This window comes from Crocodylus siamensis, chromosome 4 (assembly GCF_052110815.1).
Source record: "Crocodylus siamensis isolate JL-2025a chromosome 4, ASM5211081v1, whole genome shotgun sequence".
NCBI lineage: Eukaryota > Metazoa > Chordata > Crocodylia > Crocodylidae > Crocodylus > Crocodylus siamensis.
The window spans coordinates 241,168,730-241,185,985 of NC_143398.1; the positions used below are offsets into that span (position 1 = coordinate 241,168,730).

Consider the following 17,256-nt stretch of genomic DNA (forward strand, 5'->3'; position numbering starts at 1 on the left):
GGTACAGAGTCTGGCTATCTATGGAACCAGGTGAAGTCTTGCAGGCTGGCTCTTAATCTCGAATTCATTCTGATGAGTCAGGTCTGCCGTGTTAAGTATCACCAGGACAGACAGGTTTTTCTTTTGCCTGCACCACTAACAATCTTACTTTTGCCTTGATAATGCTCTTTGCCTTCATTCTCACTCTAAGTCTACCACCTCAATTTGCTCTGGAACAAAGTGGGCAGCACTCCTCCAGCCTTGAAGGCTATATGGGTGTTTTAGAAAAGTTCCCTTTGGGAACTACCATTACAGGTTGTTGGGTTTTTTGTCACATGCAGTTGGCCAAAGCCAGCCTTCAACTGCACTTCCTACTGAGTGCAGAGAGCTGCAGGTATGTGTATAAGTCAAGTCTAGGGAATCTGGCTCAGTACCACCACTTAGGGAATTATGTAGTGAGGGTCTGCACAAATGATTAAAGATGGCCTGCATTTAGCCGTTTTGCCTTGTCCAGAGGCATTATGTCCCTCTGTACATCACTCGTGCCACATGTAGCAGTTCAACAGTTCCATCATCCTAGATGAAGCACAATCTCCAAGAACACTATAGCCTAGCATAGTGGTGGGCAACCTTAGTTTAGAACTAGTGGTCTTTTGCTCCATTCCCCTGCTGCTTCAACCAGATCTCAGCAAATAAGTTCAGAAGCCACACCAAGAGGCAGGCTACGTTACAACCAAACCACAAATGTGTTACATGCGTGTACTCTACCAGTCAAAAGCGCTATTTAGAAGCCCATTCATTATACAAGCAATGAGAGGAGAACTGAGGACGAGCAAGTAGATAGCTACATTAAGTAGGACCAAACAGGATATAACCTACTTCTACACTGTAGACAGTGGTAGTCAACTGCTAGGAGAACAAAGCTAGGAAGAACTCCCTATTCACTTCTATCTAGGGTAGGCAAGAGATTAAAAGCAGTGTTCAAACTTTTCATGCAGATAAGCAAGTTATGTCATGGTTGACCTTCCTGAAGAAGGGGCTCTTCTTCTAGTGAGTCTCAGGTACCATAGTCTGAGAAACAGCCTGGCACTAGACCAATCCCTGAACTCTAGTGGAGCTTCTGTACACAGCTACAGCATCTGTGTATAGACACGTGACAGAATGGCTAGCAGTCCAGTTTTCTGGTCTATCGGGTAGCCAGCAGACATCCTGCAGCTGAAGTAGTGGAGACAGATAGGACTAAACAAATCTGTTATGGCATATGCTAGTTGTGCATATCTAGGTAAAATCTAGGCTGGCGTAGATGAAAAGATATACGTTTTCAAGCTGTAAAACTAAATTAGAGAATACTTAAGATTAGAGTTGTACTGTCCCAATGCAAGCAGAAGTTAGATACATGAACGCTGCTTAGATCAGCTGAGAATCGTTTAACAATTCCTGCAAGAGTTAACAAAATTTAGTACCCACAGCACTTTTGTCTATTAGTAATCCATCAGAAGCAGCTATTCATCTTGCCAATCAAACCTGCTCCTCCTATGAAAAGGACATGAATATGAAAGGGACTGAAGCACTCCATTTTTCTCCATCCCACTAGATAGCAGGTGCTTACCGGAACTCTGCTGTTGCTGTAAAAGATTCATGCTCTGTTATGGAGAACACTAGCAGAAACCCCTCCCCGCTGCGGAAGTAGTTGTCTCGAATGGCTGCATAGTCCTCCTGTCCTGCTGTGTCCAGTATGTCTATTTGGACCTCTTCACCATCCAGAACCACTTTCTTCCTGTAACTGTCAGCCTTTGTAGGTTCATAGTCTTCCACAAACTGAGGAGCATAAAAAGGGAGTTAGTTCACAGCACCTCCAATTTTGTCAGATGGGGCACTCACCTCAGCCTATTCCTCTCCATTTTCATAATGATTAAAATAGCCTTTGCAGGGTTTTTTTTTTTTTTTTTTGGATCACTGTCATCTATTTAAGGCCATTTTTTGGTTCTAGTATTTTAAGGAGAATTAGCAGATTGAAGGTCATACCTCTGATCCAGGTCAGAGTCCACACATCAGAAGCAGCTCATGCTACATGGCATTTGTCACTCTGAGTTTATTTCAAGTTCAGCAGAACATGGGCTGTGTATTTTATCAAAGCTATGGCAACTTAGGCCAAATGAACTGACTTGGGTATAATTTCCCTGACTCTTAAGGCCTTAAGAAATAGTTACTACAGTAACGCTTACGTAGGAACGCACAACAACCCTGTTCAGAGCCTGATGCAGGTGTAGAAAACAGCAGCTCAGCTATTAAGTGATAGCATACATCATGAGCACACAGCTGCTCTGTAAGTCTGCATTAGCTGAACATGGTTTCTAAATTAACTTTAGAAGATGCAGGTGCTACAAAGTTATGGCTTGGGAGATTCAGGTATCCAGGCTTAGACAGCCACACTTGTCTAGATGAATCTTTGCTAAGGTTGTCAGGTGGACTCCATGTCTGAGGGTGACAATTGCTTCCCTAGAAAAAGAACTATTTAGAAATTTGTTCCCTGAACTCAATACAAAGTAGGGGTTTTTTATCATTAGGACAGGACGATCTCTATGACTTGGAGGTGGCTAAAGGTGTAGGCAATGAAGCTCTGGCTGGCACATGTCCTGCATGCAGATTTTATGATGGAATGACTTGCCACAATAAGACTGTCAGCCAGAGAGCCCAGAGCCAGGTGTTAGTTTAATTAACAGCTGGGGGGAGAAGGGGAGGGCAGAGGAAGCTGCAGTTCCATGCTACCCAAAATCCTCTGAAGTTTTGAGCTTCCCTTGTGAAGGATATGACTCCCTAGTATGTTAGCAGTAGCCACTAAAGTCCTAGAGACCCATCAACAAAATATCCTTCTGCCTTCATTGAATGCATGCTTAACCCTTATCTGCCGACACTGGGACACTATAAGCCATTATATTCTGGTACTGCACTGTTTCCTCATCAACATCTAGCTCAGGTCAAGAGTGCTTACTTGATCGAGTTAGTACAGCTCAGTTACAATATCTTGACATCATAAGAGTACTCACTCTTGCAATGTTGTGAGTCAAGTGGTTGTTAAAATAGCCTGCATAAGAGTGACTAAAGTTTTCTCGTTAGAGAAATTCTGATGCTTCCTACCAAAAACAGGAAATACAGAAAGGAGCAAGATGACAAGGTGTCCAGAAAAGTACCTCTGGGGATGCGTGCAGCTGTCCCCCCCCATACCTTACCTCATCATACATGAACTGAAGTGTGAGTGCCGACTTGCCCACACCTCCACTGCCAACCATGATTACTTTGTGGAGAGCCAGAGAACTCTGGTTCTTGTTCTTGCTGGCAGCCATTATCCTGGTTCTCTACAGTTCTTGTGTGTCAGACAGCTGACTGAAGAGCTGCAAGCAAGGAGGAAAAAAGAGCCTCTTTCAGTCATATGAAGGAAGACTGTAGTCTTTTTATCCATTTACATAGTATAGCAGCCTCCCCTGGAGCAACAACAACTGACGCTATTTCTGTAGCAATCCTAAAAAAGGGCAAACTTCCTATGTATTTGCTATATTGGCAGGGCTGATCTCCGTTGACAAGTAGCACCGCAAGCATTTTGGCTTATCTATTAGTATTTTAGTGATACATGGTTGTCAAAAACTAATATAGGGTTGGTGCCATCTTACTGGCTCTTTCCAGGCTTCAAAAATTTTTTTGTTTTGTTTTGTTATTTTAATGTGGTGAAGTTGCATCATTTTAAAATTGCTTGTTCAATTACTTGCAAACCCACGTAGTGACATGAAAAACTTGTGGCAAAATGAAGCTTCTGTTTCTTCCCCTAGAAGAGGAACAAAGATGATGCTTACAACAAAAAGCAAAATTTGGACCTGACACCTTTGTACAGGTTTATTTAAAAATTCTTCTGCGCAGACAGTAGGGCTATCTATGTCTGAGGTAGAATGGAGAACCTGTCTTCTCTTGAGAAATTAATGCCAAGAGCAAGCATTTACAAGAAGTAAGCAGGGATGTTCAGTTGCACATTTCAGTTGTCAGTCCCAACACATGCCTGGTATTTATGCAGTTTTTATTTTCTTTGCTTGTTTGATATTGCAAATCTAGGTCTTTGTTCCCCTACCCTCTGCCTCAAAAGCAGCAGCTTTTTCAGGACTAAAACACAGTGGAAGAAAGCAGGTTTCACTTCCATTCCTTACTCAGATTTGTGGAAGATTATCTTTGTAGTCCTGCCAGCGACGGCCACTGTAAGTATTCTGTGCCAACGGGGGCCGACTTTATTTTGTGGCATGCCTGCCAAAAAGTTAATTTCACACCCTGCATGCCACTCCCATCCCCTTCCCTCCCACCAGGCTTCTCTGCTTTCTGCTCCCTACCCTATAGTCCCTGTCTTATTTGCTACTGGGTTTCCCACCCCCTCTCTGATCTGCCACTCCAATCTTGGCACTGGCGACAAGTTCAGTTAGAGGAGTAGAGTGGAAGGAATCGGCCACAAAATTATTACACACTGGGTGCATCTACACGTTGCTGTACAGCGACATTGTTACTACCCATGCTTCAGTACTTCCTTCTGGAAGTGCAAAAAAACCCAGCACAGTAGCTGCCCATACTGTGCCATACAGGTGGTGCACACTTAAAATTTCTCTATATCACTGTAAGGGTGCACTATAAGCAGGGAGTGCGCCATTACAGTGATGTATCTAATGATCACGTGTAGACCCATATGATCGCTATATCGCTGTACTGCACCATACAGCAACATAGCACATCGCTATGTTGCTGTAGAGTGATGCATCGACACAGCCATTGTATAATAACTCAATGGTGTGATAATATAAGAAGTAAGCCACACACTTACATGTGGCCAGGTCACTACTTGAGGTGATTAACCAGTTAATAACATCTTAAGTGTAAGGTCTGTCAGGGGCCTTTGACTCATTAAGTGGAGGACAAAAGTGGGGAGGAAAGCAAGCCAAATCAGGGGTGTGCAGCCCTCCTTACAATGGATGCAGGCTCCTTATGTCTTAGCCTATAGTACATGGGACCACTTTGGGGCAGGGATGGGGAAATCCCTTTTTTGTGCACTATACGCTGTTTAATTAAAAGGACTGATGGGAGGCAGAGCGGACAATGTCTACGCTCCAAGTGGCTCACCTCTTATAAATATGATATGGGGAAAACAGGAGAACTGAGCTGGAAAAAAAGATTTATTGAACAGTATCCAAACAACTTTCAGAGTTATTTAGTACAATACTGCATTTCAACACCAGTACAGACTGTATAGCTAGTTTCTTACTGAAGGTGAACACAATGGTAAGTTTTCAATATAATAATTCATATGAAGCAGGTCTCAGACAGGTCCTTTTGGAGTAATTCCAGGAGTATATCTGGATTCTGTTTGATGTGAACAACCAGAGTTGTCCCAAGGCAGGTTCAACAGTGTCACTGAAAGACAGGCTGACCTTGCAAGGGCAGGTACTATTTGAGGCCAAGTGTTACATTACAGACTGTACACCTAAGAACGCTTTCACCAACTCTACCACACAATTAGTGACAACCCTGAGCTTAAGTTGTCATTCAAAATGATGCCAGAGGGTTTTGTTAGGATCTTGACTTGCTACAAAAATCATTTAACTTGGGCTTCTTTTTTTGTTTTGTTTTTTTTAAGAATGTATGCCAAGACACAGTATATGCTGCTCCAGTACACAGCATGAGCTTTAAGAACCTCACACACTAAATCCTTCCCTTCCCAGCCATCAAGCTATTCGCTCAGCTTTCAGATTTAACAAAACAAAGCAACAACACACATGCACAAAAACTAGATTTTTACCATACTATAAGCTGAAAATGAGATAATTAAATCACAACTAACTAATCTAACTTGGTCACAGATGCTAGCATGAATAAGAGGCTGTACCCATCATTAAAGACTTCCCATACTTGCCTCTGAAGAGCCATATAGATGAGTGAAAATTTGCCCAGATAATTGAATCATCAGCACAATGGCAACCAAAGGGGACTTGAGACCCAAACTGAGCCCCGTGTGTCAAAAAGCTAGCTTTCCAAAGACCTGCTGGGGGAAGGCAGATGACAAAGAATCTGCAACCCGTCCCTCGCATATTTCTCCCATACCAAAACTTTGAGCCCACAATCAAAATGCATGTCACAAAGATAGCAGACGGTGTCATTTAAAAAGGAGATTTTACAACAAATGCCAAAGTATGCTAAAGAAGCAGCCTTTAGTTGACAGGATAAAAGGGAACCTTTTCCTCCCACCCACCTGCCTCTTTTGTATATTAGTAAGCTTGAGAAGCTAGGCCAGGGCATAGTTTGTGCTTAAAAAAAGAAACCAAGCAAACCAACCAACTCACCCTGTCCCTCTTCATTATTTGTTTGAAATGCTGGGGGTGTGGGGAAGGAAGGCACACACACACTTTGAAATGAGTCTCATTTCGCAGGCAATTCTTGTGTGACTTCTTAAGTTGAAGCCATACATATGAAAGCATTTCAAGACTTTACAAGTGTTAAGCCTCAAATGAGGCTAGCAACTATGAGCTGCCACAGAAGTGCAGTTAAACAGTAGAAAAAGCCTTTTTGGTTTTCACAAAGGAAAACATAAGCTATTCTCTCCTCAGTAAGTGCACTTAGAAGCCATCCTTATGGCTGGTCTACCCCATGCTCTTGGTTTTTGTGGACCAAGATAACACTAAGACTGTTTGGACTCTTAAAAGCATGTCAACTACAAGCCCAAGTTCACTTTAGTGCAAGTCTCAGGAAGATGACATGCAGGCTGCATCCAGATGTGTAGGGACATTTGGTTTCCCAGGGATAACTAGCGACAGTGCACCTCGTGCCACTGCTAGTCGTCCCCAGGGAACGCCTGTACCATGGCAGGTTACCATAGGTGGGGTAGGTGAGGCTAGAGCATGCACTGGGCTGGCTCCAACAGCCTTACCTGGGGTCCTGGGGCTCCAGCAGCAGCAATCCTGCTTCTTGAAGCCTGGCTGGCAGCTGCGGTGTGGCTCTGGCCACCCAGGCCCCAGTTTTGAGCAGCACACGCTGTCCCCACAATACCCAGGGATCAAAAAACAATACAAAAACACATGCTGCTCCCTCGCAGCGCAGCAAACAGCTGAACGTGTGATATGTGAGACCACAGACATGTCCACGGTGCCACATACTGCACAGCCACGCTCATCTGGATGCAGCTGCAGAGTCCAAGTTATACAGGGGGCAAACTATTCTGACTCAGGATTTGAAAGAGGGCTGATACATGGTTAGCCATTCTATCGTTGTAACAACCAAGGCAAGGAGGAAGCAGCAAAGATCTTTCCTCCCTCAGGGACTAACTGGAGACTCCAACAGATGACTTTGACCTGACATAGGAGAATGACATGATAAGAAAAAGAAATAGAGGTGCACCGGCACATTGGTCCCATATCAGATCGGCACCAATATAAGGAAAACTGACAGAATTGGCAAATCGGCTCTTTTTTGGCTGATGTCAGAGAAGCCTACTGGGCAGGGAAAGACAAAAAGGCCACACCGAGTCCCAGATGTTCAGTGCCTCGACAATTGTAGTCTCTGCCAGAGAGCAACAGGTTAAAGCTGCTGCTGACTGCCTAATGCCTCAGCAAAGGGCATGTCAGAGTGATGTTCACTGAGTTTTTCCCCCACCCAACCAAAAATTCTTTTAAAACTAGATAACACATTTCCAGATTCCTATCAGCTTAACAGAAATGTTTTGTCAAATCCTTTTAATACCTGGGTCTCCCACCCTAAGATATGGGATTTAACCCAGTAGCTTCAAGACACAGCAATTACCACCACAAAAAACGCAGAATGTGGAACACAAGGATCTCTCCGCTACTAAAATACTTCATGATCCTACTCACTGTCCACAGATTAATAGGAAGCTTTCAACCTTGTTTTGAGAGGTATACATACTTATATGTATTATATACAATTATAATTAAACTGTACATATATAGTTTTATATTTATAATTTTATGTGTATGTGTACAAGTGCATGCTGCTGCATGCTCACTTCAAAGTAGTACTGCATCTGTTTGGGTACCCTCAATATCTATACCATGGTCTATTTTGACTTTTCTCCTTCATTTTAAAGTTACTGGTATCTTCCTCGTTTCTTGGGTTTATAATGCTTGTTGTAATTATCCCCAAAGCATCCCAGTACGATTTTGTACTCCAATCATGATCTGATTTCAAGTACTGCAACAGTGATAGAACCTCTGGGCTCAGGCTTAAGGTACAGGGTCAAACCTTTATTTTGTTCAGTTATAATCAGGTGTCCATTTCCAAAATAATGCCTTGTGAGTCATGTTTCCCAGTAGGACACTCCTCCTCCAAGGATAATGCTTAAGGCCTTATAGGTATTAGGCAATCTTAGATAGTAGACACTAGACGTGCACCGATATAAAATCGGTTGTACATGAGATCAGCACTGATAAGAGAAAAATTAACATTATTGGCAATCTGCTTTTTTTTGCTGGTGTAGCCAATAACATCGCCAATAAATGTTGCAACTTGGAGAGCAGCATCTGGCCAGTAAGTCTGCTAGGGGGACCGGGCAGGTTGAGGCCCCGTACAGCGAGTGAGGAGGTAGGGCATGGGCTGTCTAGCCAGGATGGTGAATGCAGCCCCATGCCTGCCACGGGTGTGTACAGTGGTGGGGAACTGCCCCCTCTCCACCCTTGTGCCCCCCAGACAAAGCTGCTTGTGGGGTAGCCTTCACTGCCCTGGCAGGCAGTGCCTGCCCCTGCCCCACTACTTCATTGTGGGGGCTTTGATCTGCCCCGCCATGCTCCTTCCCTTCCCTTCCCCCCCCGCCTCCCCCCACTTACCGGCCAGACACTGCTCTCCAAGCTGCATTCCTTAAATCAGCTATCCGACCAGTATCAGCCAATAAGGCTGATTAAAAAAAAAAGTCAACCATTGGCATCAGCCAAGAAAATCTTTAATTGGTGTGCCCCTAGTGGGCACATCTATATGTTCATTAATACGCTTTTGCTACTGCAAATTAAGTTTATTACCTCTAACGTGAAGTATTAAATAAATTCACGTTAGGCTGACCTAATACTCAGTAGCAAGAGCACCCTTTTTTTTTTTTTTTAGTGACACTTAGTGTGCCGTAGTCTAATTTTACTGTACATTGACATATTAGCACATTTTTGATGTGACACTCTAATGCACAATAAAATAAGCTACTGTGCATTAAAAGCACACATGTATACATGCCCACTTACTCTTACCTAGTTTCCTCCCCATCCCCCCTCAATTTCAGCAAGTGAGGAGTAAGTAGTGAAAGCTCTCAGAGAACTGGCTTTAAGAGTCAACATCTTGCTCCTCACAACCTACAGCAGGGCCAGGCAATTATTTCAGCTGGAGGGCTGCTTACCAAGTTTTGGCAAGCTGTCAAGGGGCCATGTGGGTAGCCCTGCCCCATGACAGGTGCCCTGCACTCTAGTTGCCATCTTGTGAAGGGATGTCCCACCCCCTAACCTTTGCCACCAGAAGTCCCTTTTCTTGCCCCCAGAAGTACTCCTTTCAGCAAGAACTTTTTGCTATCTCAGAACCAGAAAAAATACCAAATTATATTCTAAAAAGCAAACATCTAAAATATTCATTTTTGATTTCAAAAAATATTTTTGTCCTGGTTCACATGTCTTTGCATAGTATACATAGAGGCGAATGTATATGATAGCTTAAAATGAAGTCTTACTCTTGTATATTGTGAGTATAGATTTGTGGGGTGTGGGGGGGGGGGGTCTACATGTATGGTAGTGTGAGGGGGGCATGGGTGCATGTGTATGGTGGGGTGTGTTCCATTCTGCAATTTGGAGTTTGGTATACATTGATATCTCGGTACGTCTACAACAACGTGAATCTTTCACACCAGAGCATGGAGCCAGCCCATTCTGATGGCAGCCAACAGAACCAATTCAGTCATGGGGCATTTGAGGGTATGCAGCTCTTTCCGTAGCCTTGCTGGTTCCCACAAGTCAATTAGCAAGTTATCAGAGACCACCTGTCAAAGTCTCCCAACCTAAACCAATTTCTTGCCTGCTCAAGGCAGGCAAAGTTCTTTGGGTAGATGCGATATCTTTTTTAGACCAACTGAGCAGTTGGAAAAAAATTCTTAGCAAGCTTTCTCTTTCACAAGGGCTTTCACACAAGCTAAACTATTTAACCTCAAATTCCTTTTCTCTGGATACACAAGTTGTATATACTTACTGAACTGTTCTTAAAAAAGGAAAAACTGTGCACGAGGTGTTGGGGAAGTGTCCATCTGTGTTCTTAGAACCTGTTTTCAATACCTTATTCTGCATCTGATCAGAGCGGTTCCAGCCCTCTAACTGATGATCACTACAGCACCTATGAGATTTTAGCAATTTGTTCTCTGCATCAAGTGCTTCATTACATAGCCGTAACAGATCAACAGTTAGACAAGACAAAACCCCAGCCTGAGGTCATGAAAGAGCTACTGTAAGTACAGAACATGCACTAGGATATGCATGTAATATCTGCCCTTGACAGAACTAGAAGTTTATAAAACAATTAATAAATTGACAACATAGACCCTTCTTTTGCCCCGCAGTTTCTGCAATTGCACAGAACACTACTACACAACCTGTCTTGCATAATTTCATTCAAAAATATTTAGTTTTTCACCACTAAACCAAAGAGGAGGTCAACATTATATTCCTAGACTTCCAAAAGGCCTTTGATCTGGTATCTCGTGATGTCCTCACAGGAAAATGGGAAGATTGCAGACTTAACTGCAGTTAAGTGGGTAGAAAGCTGGCTGTGGGGTAGGACCCAGAGAGTACTAATGAACGGATCTGTCTCATCCTGGCGAGAAGCGGCCAGCGGTGCCCCTCACAAGTGGGTGCTTAGTCTGGTGCTTTTCAACATCTTTATCAATGATTTGGATGTGGGGGTGAAGAGCTCACTGGCCAAGTTCACAGATGACATCAAGTTATGGGGGAGCGTGGACACGCTGGAAGACAGGCTGCAGATACAGGTGGATTGAAACCAAATGAAGTTCAACATTGAGAAGTGTAAAGTGCTCCATCTGGGGACGAGCAACCCCCACCGTATTTACAGGCTCAGTGGCACCAAACTGCCCAGCACCACAACTGAAAGGGACCTGGGGGTAATAACAGACCACCGGATAAATGTGGAAAAGATTGAAAGAGTCCAGAGAAGGGCCACCCGTATGATCAGAGACTTGCAAGACAAGCCATACGTGGAAAGACTGAGGGACTTAGGTCTCTTCAGTCTAAAAAAAAACAGAAGGCCGAGAGGGGACTTGGTAGCAGCTTACCTACCGCTACATCAACAGAATACTTCAGAGGCTTGGGGAACAACTGTTCACCAGGCACCCGTGGGGAAAACCAGGAGTAATGGCCACAAACTCCTGGAAGACTGTTTCAGGCTCAACATTAGGAAAACTTCTTCACAGTCATGGTGTCCAGACTGTGGAATAAGTTCCACCCAGAGGTGGTGCAATCATCCACCCTGGAAATCTTCAAGAGGCAACTGGATGGTCACTTTGCTAGGGTTACCTGACCCCAGTTGTCTTTCCTGCGTAGCGCAGGGGGGGCTAGACCCAATCATCTCGTGAGGTCGCTTCCAGCTCCTTACAATCTATGGATCTGTTAAAAAAGCAGAGAACATAGAAAAGAATGCTAGCTTGACTATCCTGAAGAGTCTAGCTTTCCTTAGAAACATGTGATGAAATGCCAGTAACAGTCACTTTCCTATCAAACATACCATTATAGTTTAGCTGAGCATACAGCTGACAGCATTAGGTACCAACTACAGGGAGACATTAATAATAATTGCAGGTGCGTGTTAAAATATTTCATTATAGAAAACACTCACTAAGTGAGCGTGTCATTAAGTCATGAGCAGCTTTAAAAGATCAACCGGACAGGCAAGTTGACACAACGCCTTGTTAAACTGCAGTCATAAAGCACCCAGAAGGGATTTTTATCTGGGCATAAACAATGTTTCAGCAATTAGGATTTCACCAGCATAGCTTGCTCGTCATCTTACAGGTTTTGATGAGCCATTCTAAATTGCTCTTTGATCAACCTGAATCAGAGTACAAGACGCTGTGTACATATCTGCATAACAGATGCATGTACAAAAAGATGCATTTGAAGACTGTTGTTTCAAGACTAAATTTATGGGATCTATAGATTACATAGTTCATAAAACACTGCATGCCGTGAAAGCAGAACAATTAAGTTTACAATTAAGTCAAGAGGAGACTGGATAGCACCTGGCTGGGGTCTTATGACCCCTGCCACCCCCAGTGCTCCTTCCTGCCCATGGTGGGGGGTCAGACTAGATGATCTGCCTAGGTCCTTTCCGACTCCTTGATTCTATGATTCTAAGTTTACCTTGGTTAAAACTACTTGCTTAACAGGGCAGGTAAACAGCAGAACTGAAAATAAAACCCAGGCTCCAATGGCAAATTCCTGGGGATTAGCCCACGCTGCTTGAGAATCAGTGTTGAGACACACATGTATTAGATGCATACAGACTCATTTAAATTTGATCTGAGCCAATTTTCAGTCAAAATGGGGGGGGAAAAAATATTGCAAGTAGTAGAGCTCTGGGTGATCTATTAGCTTGCTGACATGAAACTGCATGCTGTCATCTAAGTACTGTACAGTATTTAGCAACACTGCCTTTGCTCTCTGTAGTCAACCTATAAAAAGTAGTCTAATTTAATAGCATCAGATGATCAAGGATTTAAACAAATTCCTATTAACAAGTGGCCATTCAGGTCAGAGTTTGAAGAACCACCAAAGCTGAGGTCACTTTTTGCAAGACCTAGTATCCTACGATAAGGGGTACCGTTTACTATATTTGATCTTGTCAGAGACAAGAAGTGTTCGTTTAGGAATTGCCTGTTTTACGAGTCTCCAAGAGCAATTCTCATTAGCATTCTCCAACCTCTCCTGTTTCAAAAGAGAGGAGAAAATTTAACAGATGTAGAAGTATTGTAGAGACAAGGATATTTATGGAAACATTTCATTAAAACACAAAAGTTTGGCAGAATGACACTATGATACAGCCCTTTAAGTGGGCTTAGTTCTTTCCAGCCCTTTGAACACTAAAGCTTAGTTTTGAGACCTAGTCTTATTCCTTCTCTCCTTCTTGCTCTATTGTATATGGCATCCCCAAAACAGTTTGAATAGGGAAGACAGAAGAAGTCATTACCTTATCCCAACATCCCCTTGCCAGGTCCTGCAGCATTTAAGACCAATGTGAGAAGGGGATAAGGGATAGTTTCCATGCCCCATGCCCTAATACCGCAAGCTTGTGAAAAAGTAATCCTTGCGAGAAGTGCTATCCATAATCAAAAGCTGAAGCACCAACAACTCTGCTGCAGTCGGGCTGGAAGGGGTAAGGTCTGTCAGTGCCACATCCAAGCAGACATTTAACATGCTTTGTGCTGGAAGCTTGGATCTCTCTTCTATAACGATGTAGCCAGTGTCAATTCTAATACAGGCACCAGAGAGACCAAGGGAGGCGGTCAGTGGTGAGCGGTGTAAATTCCCATACTATGGCTATCAGGCACAGTTCCCATTTCTGCTCTAAGAAGAGTTACAACCCGAAGTGTGGAAGTCATGTCCAGCATGGAGACAGGTACACTTTATGCTGAAAAGCCAAGCCCAGGAATGGAGACCATACCGAACTATTGTAGAACTAGTTATGAGCTCAATCCACAATCTACAAAGCTCAGCATTGCTGGGTACCAGTATGTATTCTGAAATATTAATGTGAATGTAAATATTGAGTAACCAACCAAAAAGTGACTGTGGTGCAGATTAAGAGTCACTTTTGCAGATGTCTTGCTTTTTTGTGCAAAAAACATAAATAAGTAGAAACACTTCTGCATAAGCACATTTAGCAAGAACTCTGAGGGCATGTGCCTTAAAACTCACTCTTCTGCTAAAAGACATTAGGGGAGGGCATATGTCCTGGCTATTTCTAGCAGCTTTTTAGCTTCTTGTTGCCTTTTTGTCCTCCCCTACTCCCTCCATCCTTTATATGCACATGTGGCACTGACCAGCTAACAGCTTTTGCCTTAGGAGTAAATCAGAATAATGCTTTCAGACACCAATGTGCATCACTTCACAGCATTCAGCAATGTATTCAACTGAACACTTGGAACAATACACATTTCTCAATGTGCAGCCTTGATTTTTAGTCCAAAACATCCAGTAGAGCTCATGCCTGCTGTACTTTTATGCTACTGCTCCCACATGGCCCTTCATAAGCCATAGGAGATAACTATGTCCACCCTTAAAATGATTTTCAATACTTTTTGCCAAAATGCTTGTGGCAGCAACTGATATCAGCTGCTTAGAGTTAGCTTCAGTAACTTTTAAGGTGTCTGGCATCTCTTCTGTCACTTTGGGAACCAGTTAGACTGGATAAAATTTGTTTTGTGGGAAGGCTTCTGTCTAAAGACAGACTTGTCAATATATCCGTTGGAGTACCTACTTAAAACTTGTGTCATGGAATAACTACTTACTGAATGGTCTTCCACTGCTAAAGTAAAACCAAAAGGTGACTAGAAATCAGTTCTCACAATAAGTGTGTAACAAGATATATTGGGGTTGTATACATCACAAATTTAAGCATGTGTATGTGAAAAAGCAAATATTAAATAGCTCCAGAAGATATTATACTATTAGTCAAATACTGGGTGTAGGTGGGTGGCAGTGGCAAGGAAGAAGACATGCGCTCATTTTCACCAGCACTGTTTCAGAGCTCTTCAGATTTATATTTTCTCTTTCCATGTAGCTTTATTAAAAAAAAAAAAAAAAGAAAGAAAGAAAAGAAAGTGTGCCCAGTACAGAGAAAAAGGGCACCAAGTCTATACACTAGATTTCCAGCATACTTCATATGGATTTTGTTTTGAGGTTAAGCAACTGGCACATTTTAGGCTAGCAAAAGTGAAAGGCAAGGGCTCAATAGGAAAACTAAAAGTAGTCTTTTCTGGACTACCTTTTAAAAGACATCTTTTAGAGCAGTATGAGATTTTGTCTAAAGGCTTATTGCAGTACTGGAGTGCTAGTGCATCCCTATCAATAATACAACAATGCATGTGTTCATGGCACTTTGTTCAAGACTTTCACAGCTGCTGTATTTCCCCTTTGAAATCATACCTCAAATTATAATCCATAGCTATCAAACAAGCCATTTTCTGCCTTTCTAGCAGTAATGCAAAGACATACTGCATGACCCTAGAAGAGATTTAGGCTTATATATGTACCAAACCTAAAAGAACTGCTTCACACTTCGCCTGTCCAGGCCAATTTTAAATATATTTATTATACTTAAGTAAAGAAGGGTTTCAATTTATCTTACGCCTCGGGAACCAGTTTTCTTTCTGGTAATTTGAAGTTATGTAGCTAAAGGGCAGCAAAAATCATGGAATAAAGACACCAAGTAAAATCCTGCTTAGTTTGTTCACACATATAGCCCAAAGGGTGAAGAGTCCCATCAACTGTATTAGTTAAGCAAATGCTATGAGGTCTAAGTTTTATCATCATACACCTGGGTCTTTTAGCCAATTCAATCTCTACACAACATAGCCCGCTAAAGCTTTTAAAGAGCCCATACAAGCTTGGAAACAGTCACTGTCAAGCAGCCTTAGTTTTAAAAGTAGCAGAGATGAGAAACCAGATCAAGTGTAACAGCTTGGAACAGAAAAGGGAAACAAAGTAACACCCCGCAAATAGCATTATGCAAGCTTTGGGATGTGTTCAGGAGGATGCATTTCTGGCACTTAGGATGCACACTGAGCAAAAGCATTTGACAGCGTAATAAGCAAGAATCAGTCAACTTGTCAAAGGCCTGTTGTCAGGGGTAACTAGACCCAGGAGAATTCCTCACTAAGATCCAGCTTTGGATAAGGAAGCCAAGAAACAAAAATTCAGTATAGTGGGGAGGAGTCTCCTGCCAAAGAAGCCAGCATTTTTTAATTGGAAAAAGGACATCTGTCCCATCCGTTACTTGTTAGGGTTTCCAGCGAGTGGAAAAAAAAGAAAGCAGCTTTATCTTTTTTTAGTTCAGGGGGCTAATGGCCACTAGAAATCTTGCTTACTTAAGTGATTATACTAGACCAAATTCAATACTGACTGGAGTACATCCTTTACAGCATTTTCCCTGGAGGTGGCACATTTCATGTTATTACTTTACTTGACAGCTTAGTCCACCCCTCAATTAGTTCTACAACTTGAAGGGAGGTGGGGAAATAAACAGAAGTTAAGTATGTGTGTGTGCATGTATTTATTTATTTTTTAAAGGACAACAGTTAAGCCATTTCATTATCACCATCCTTTGAGTCTTCAGGTGCAAGTTCCTCCCTAAAAATGGGTCATTATAGAACTAGTGTACAAGCCAGACATACACAGGGTTGCACCATATTATTTGGTGGAATATCTGTTTACAGACTAGCATACTTAGTCTGCATTAGGTCACAGGAACACTGTTTAAGTTCACTGTCAGCTGAGGATCAACCATTCAAGTAATTCTGCCATTTGAAGGAAATCTTCGTCAACTAAGTCAACTGTACATATAGTATAAGCATTTCCAACATTTAAATGCTAAACCTATAACTTAATTGGTAAAATGAAGACACATTGGTATATTAAGCGTCCTGAAGTTCAACTGAAATATGCATTAAAAAAAAAGTGAACAAAGAAACAGATGCATGTACAGTGGTTCATGCATTTGAAATGCAATCAGTTTAACAAGGTAGCATGCTATTTAATTTGCAGAGAGCTTCTATAGCTAGCCTATTTTATATAAAGTCAGCTGTACCGCAGTCAGACCTATGAAAATGGGAGGCTTTTGGCACATGTTAGCCCTGCACCCTCCCCAAGTACCAGTCAGATCCCCTTCTTCTGACCCATCTGCCACTACACTGCCCATCATCTTGGGTTGTTGCATGCCGCACACACAGGTTGCCCGTGCCATTCACAGCACAGGTTGGTCACCTCTGCTTTAGTTAATCAGAAGTAGCAATCATTGGAGAAATTCCTAGATACAACCGAGAAGACCAGACTTTTTCTAATCAGTCTGGGTGAGTCAACACCTTTAACTAGCTCTCTAACTCTGCATCTCAATTTTAAAAATTAATTAGTTTTATTACATTTAAATATAAAAGCCAAGGATGTAAACATTAAGCTACATTATCACCACAACCCAAGTTCTTCCAAAAAAGGATTT

The 17,256-nt window shown here is 42.5% G+C and overlaps 1 protein-coding gene across 4 annotated transcripts in view; it reads right to left on the reverse strand.

Moving 5' to 3' along the window:
* RALB (RAS like proto-oncogene B) overlaps positions 1–17,256 on the reverse strand; it is a 65,880-nt gene that overhangs the window by 12,500 nt on the left and 36,124 nt on the right. For all 4 annotated transcript variants that reach the window (XM_090046037.1, XM_090046036.1, XM_090046038.1 and 1 more), the window contains exons 2-3: positions 3,210–3,371; positions 1,589–1,797 (exon numbers count right to left, since the gene is read on the reverse strand). In XM_090046037.1, the coding sequence (XP_089902163.1) occupies positions 1,589–1,797; positions 3,210–3,323 (323 nt within the window). In that variant the 5' untranslated portion in view covers positions 3,324–3,371. The remainder of the gene's footprint in view (positions 1–1,588; positions 1,798–3,209; positions 3,372–17,256) is intronic.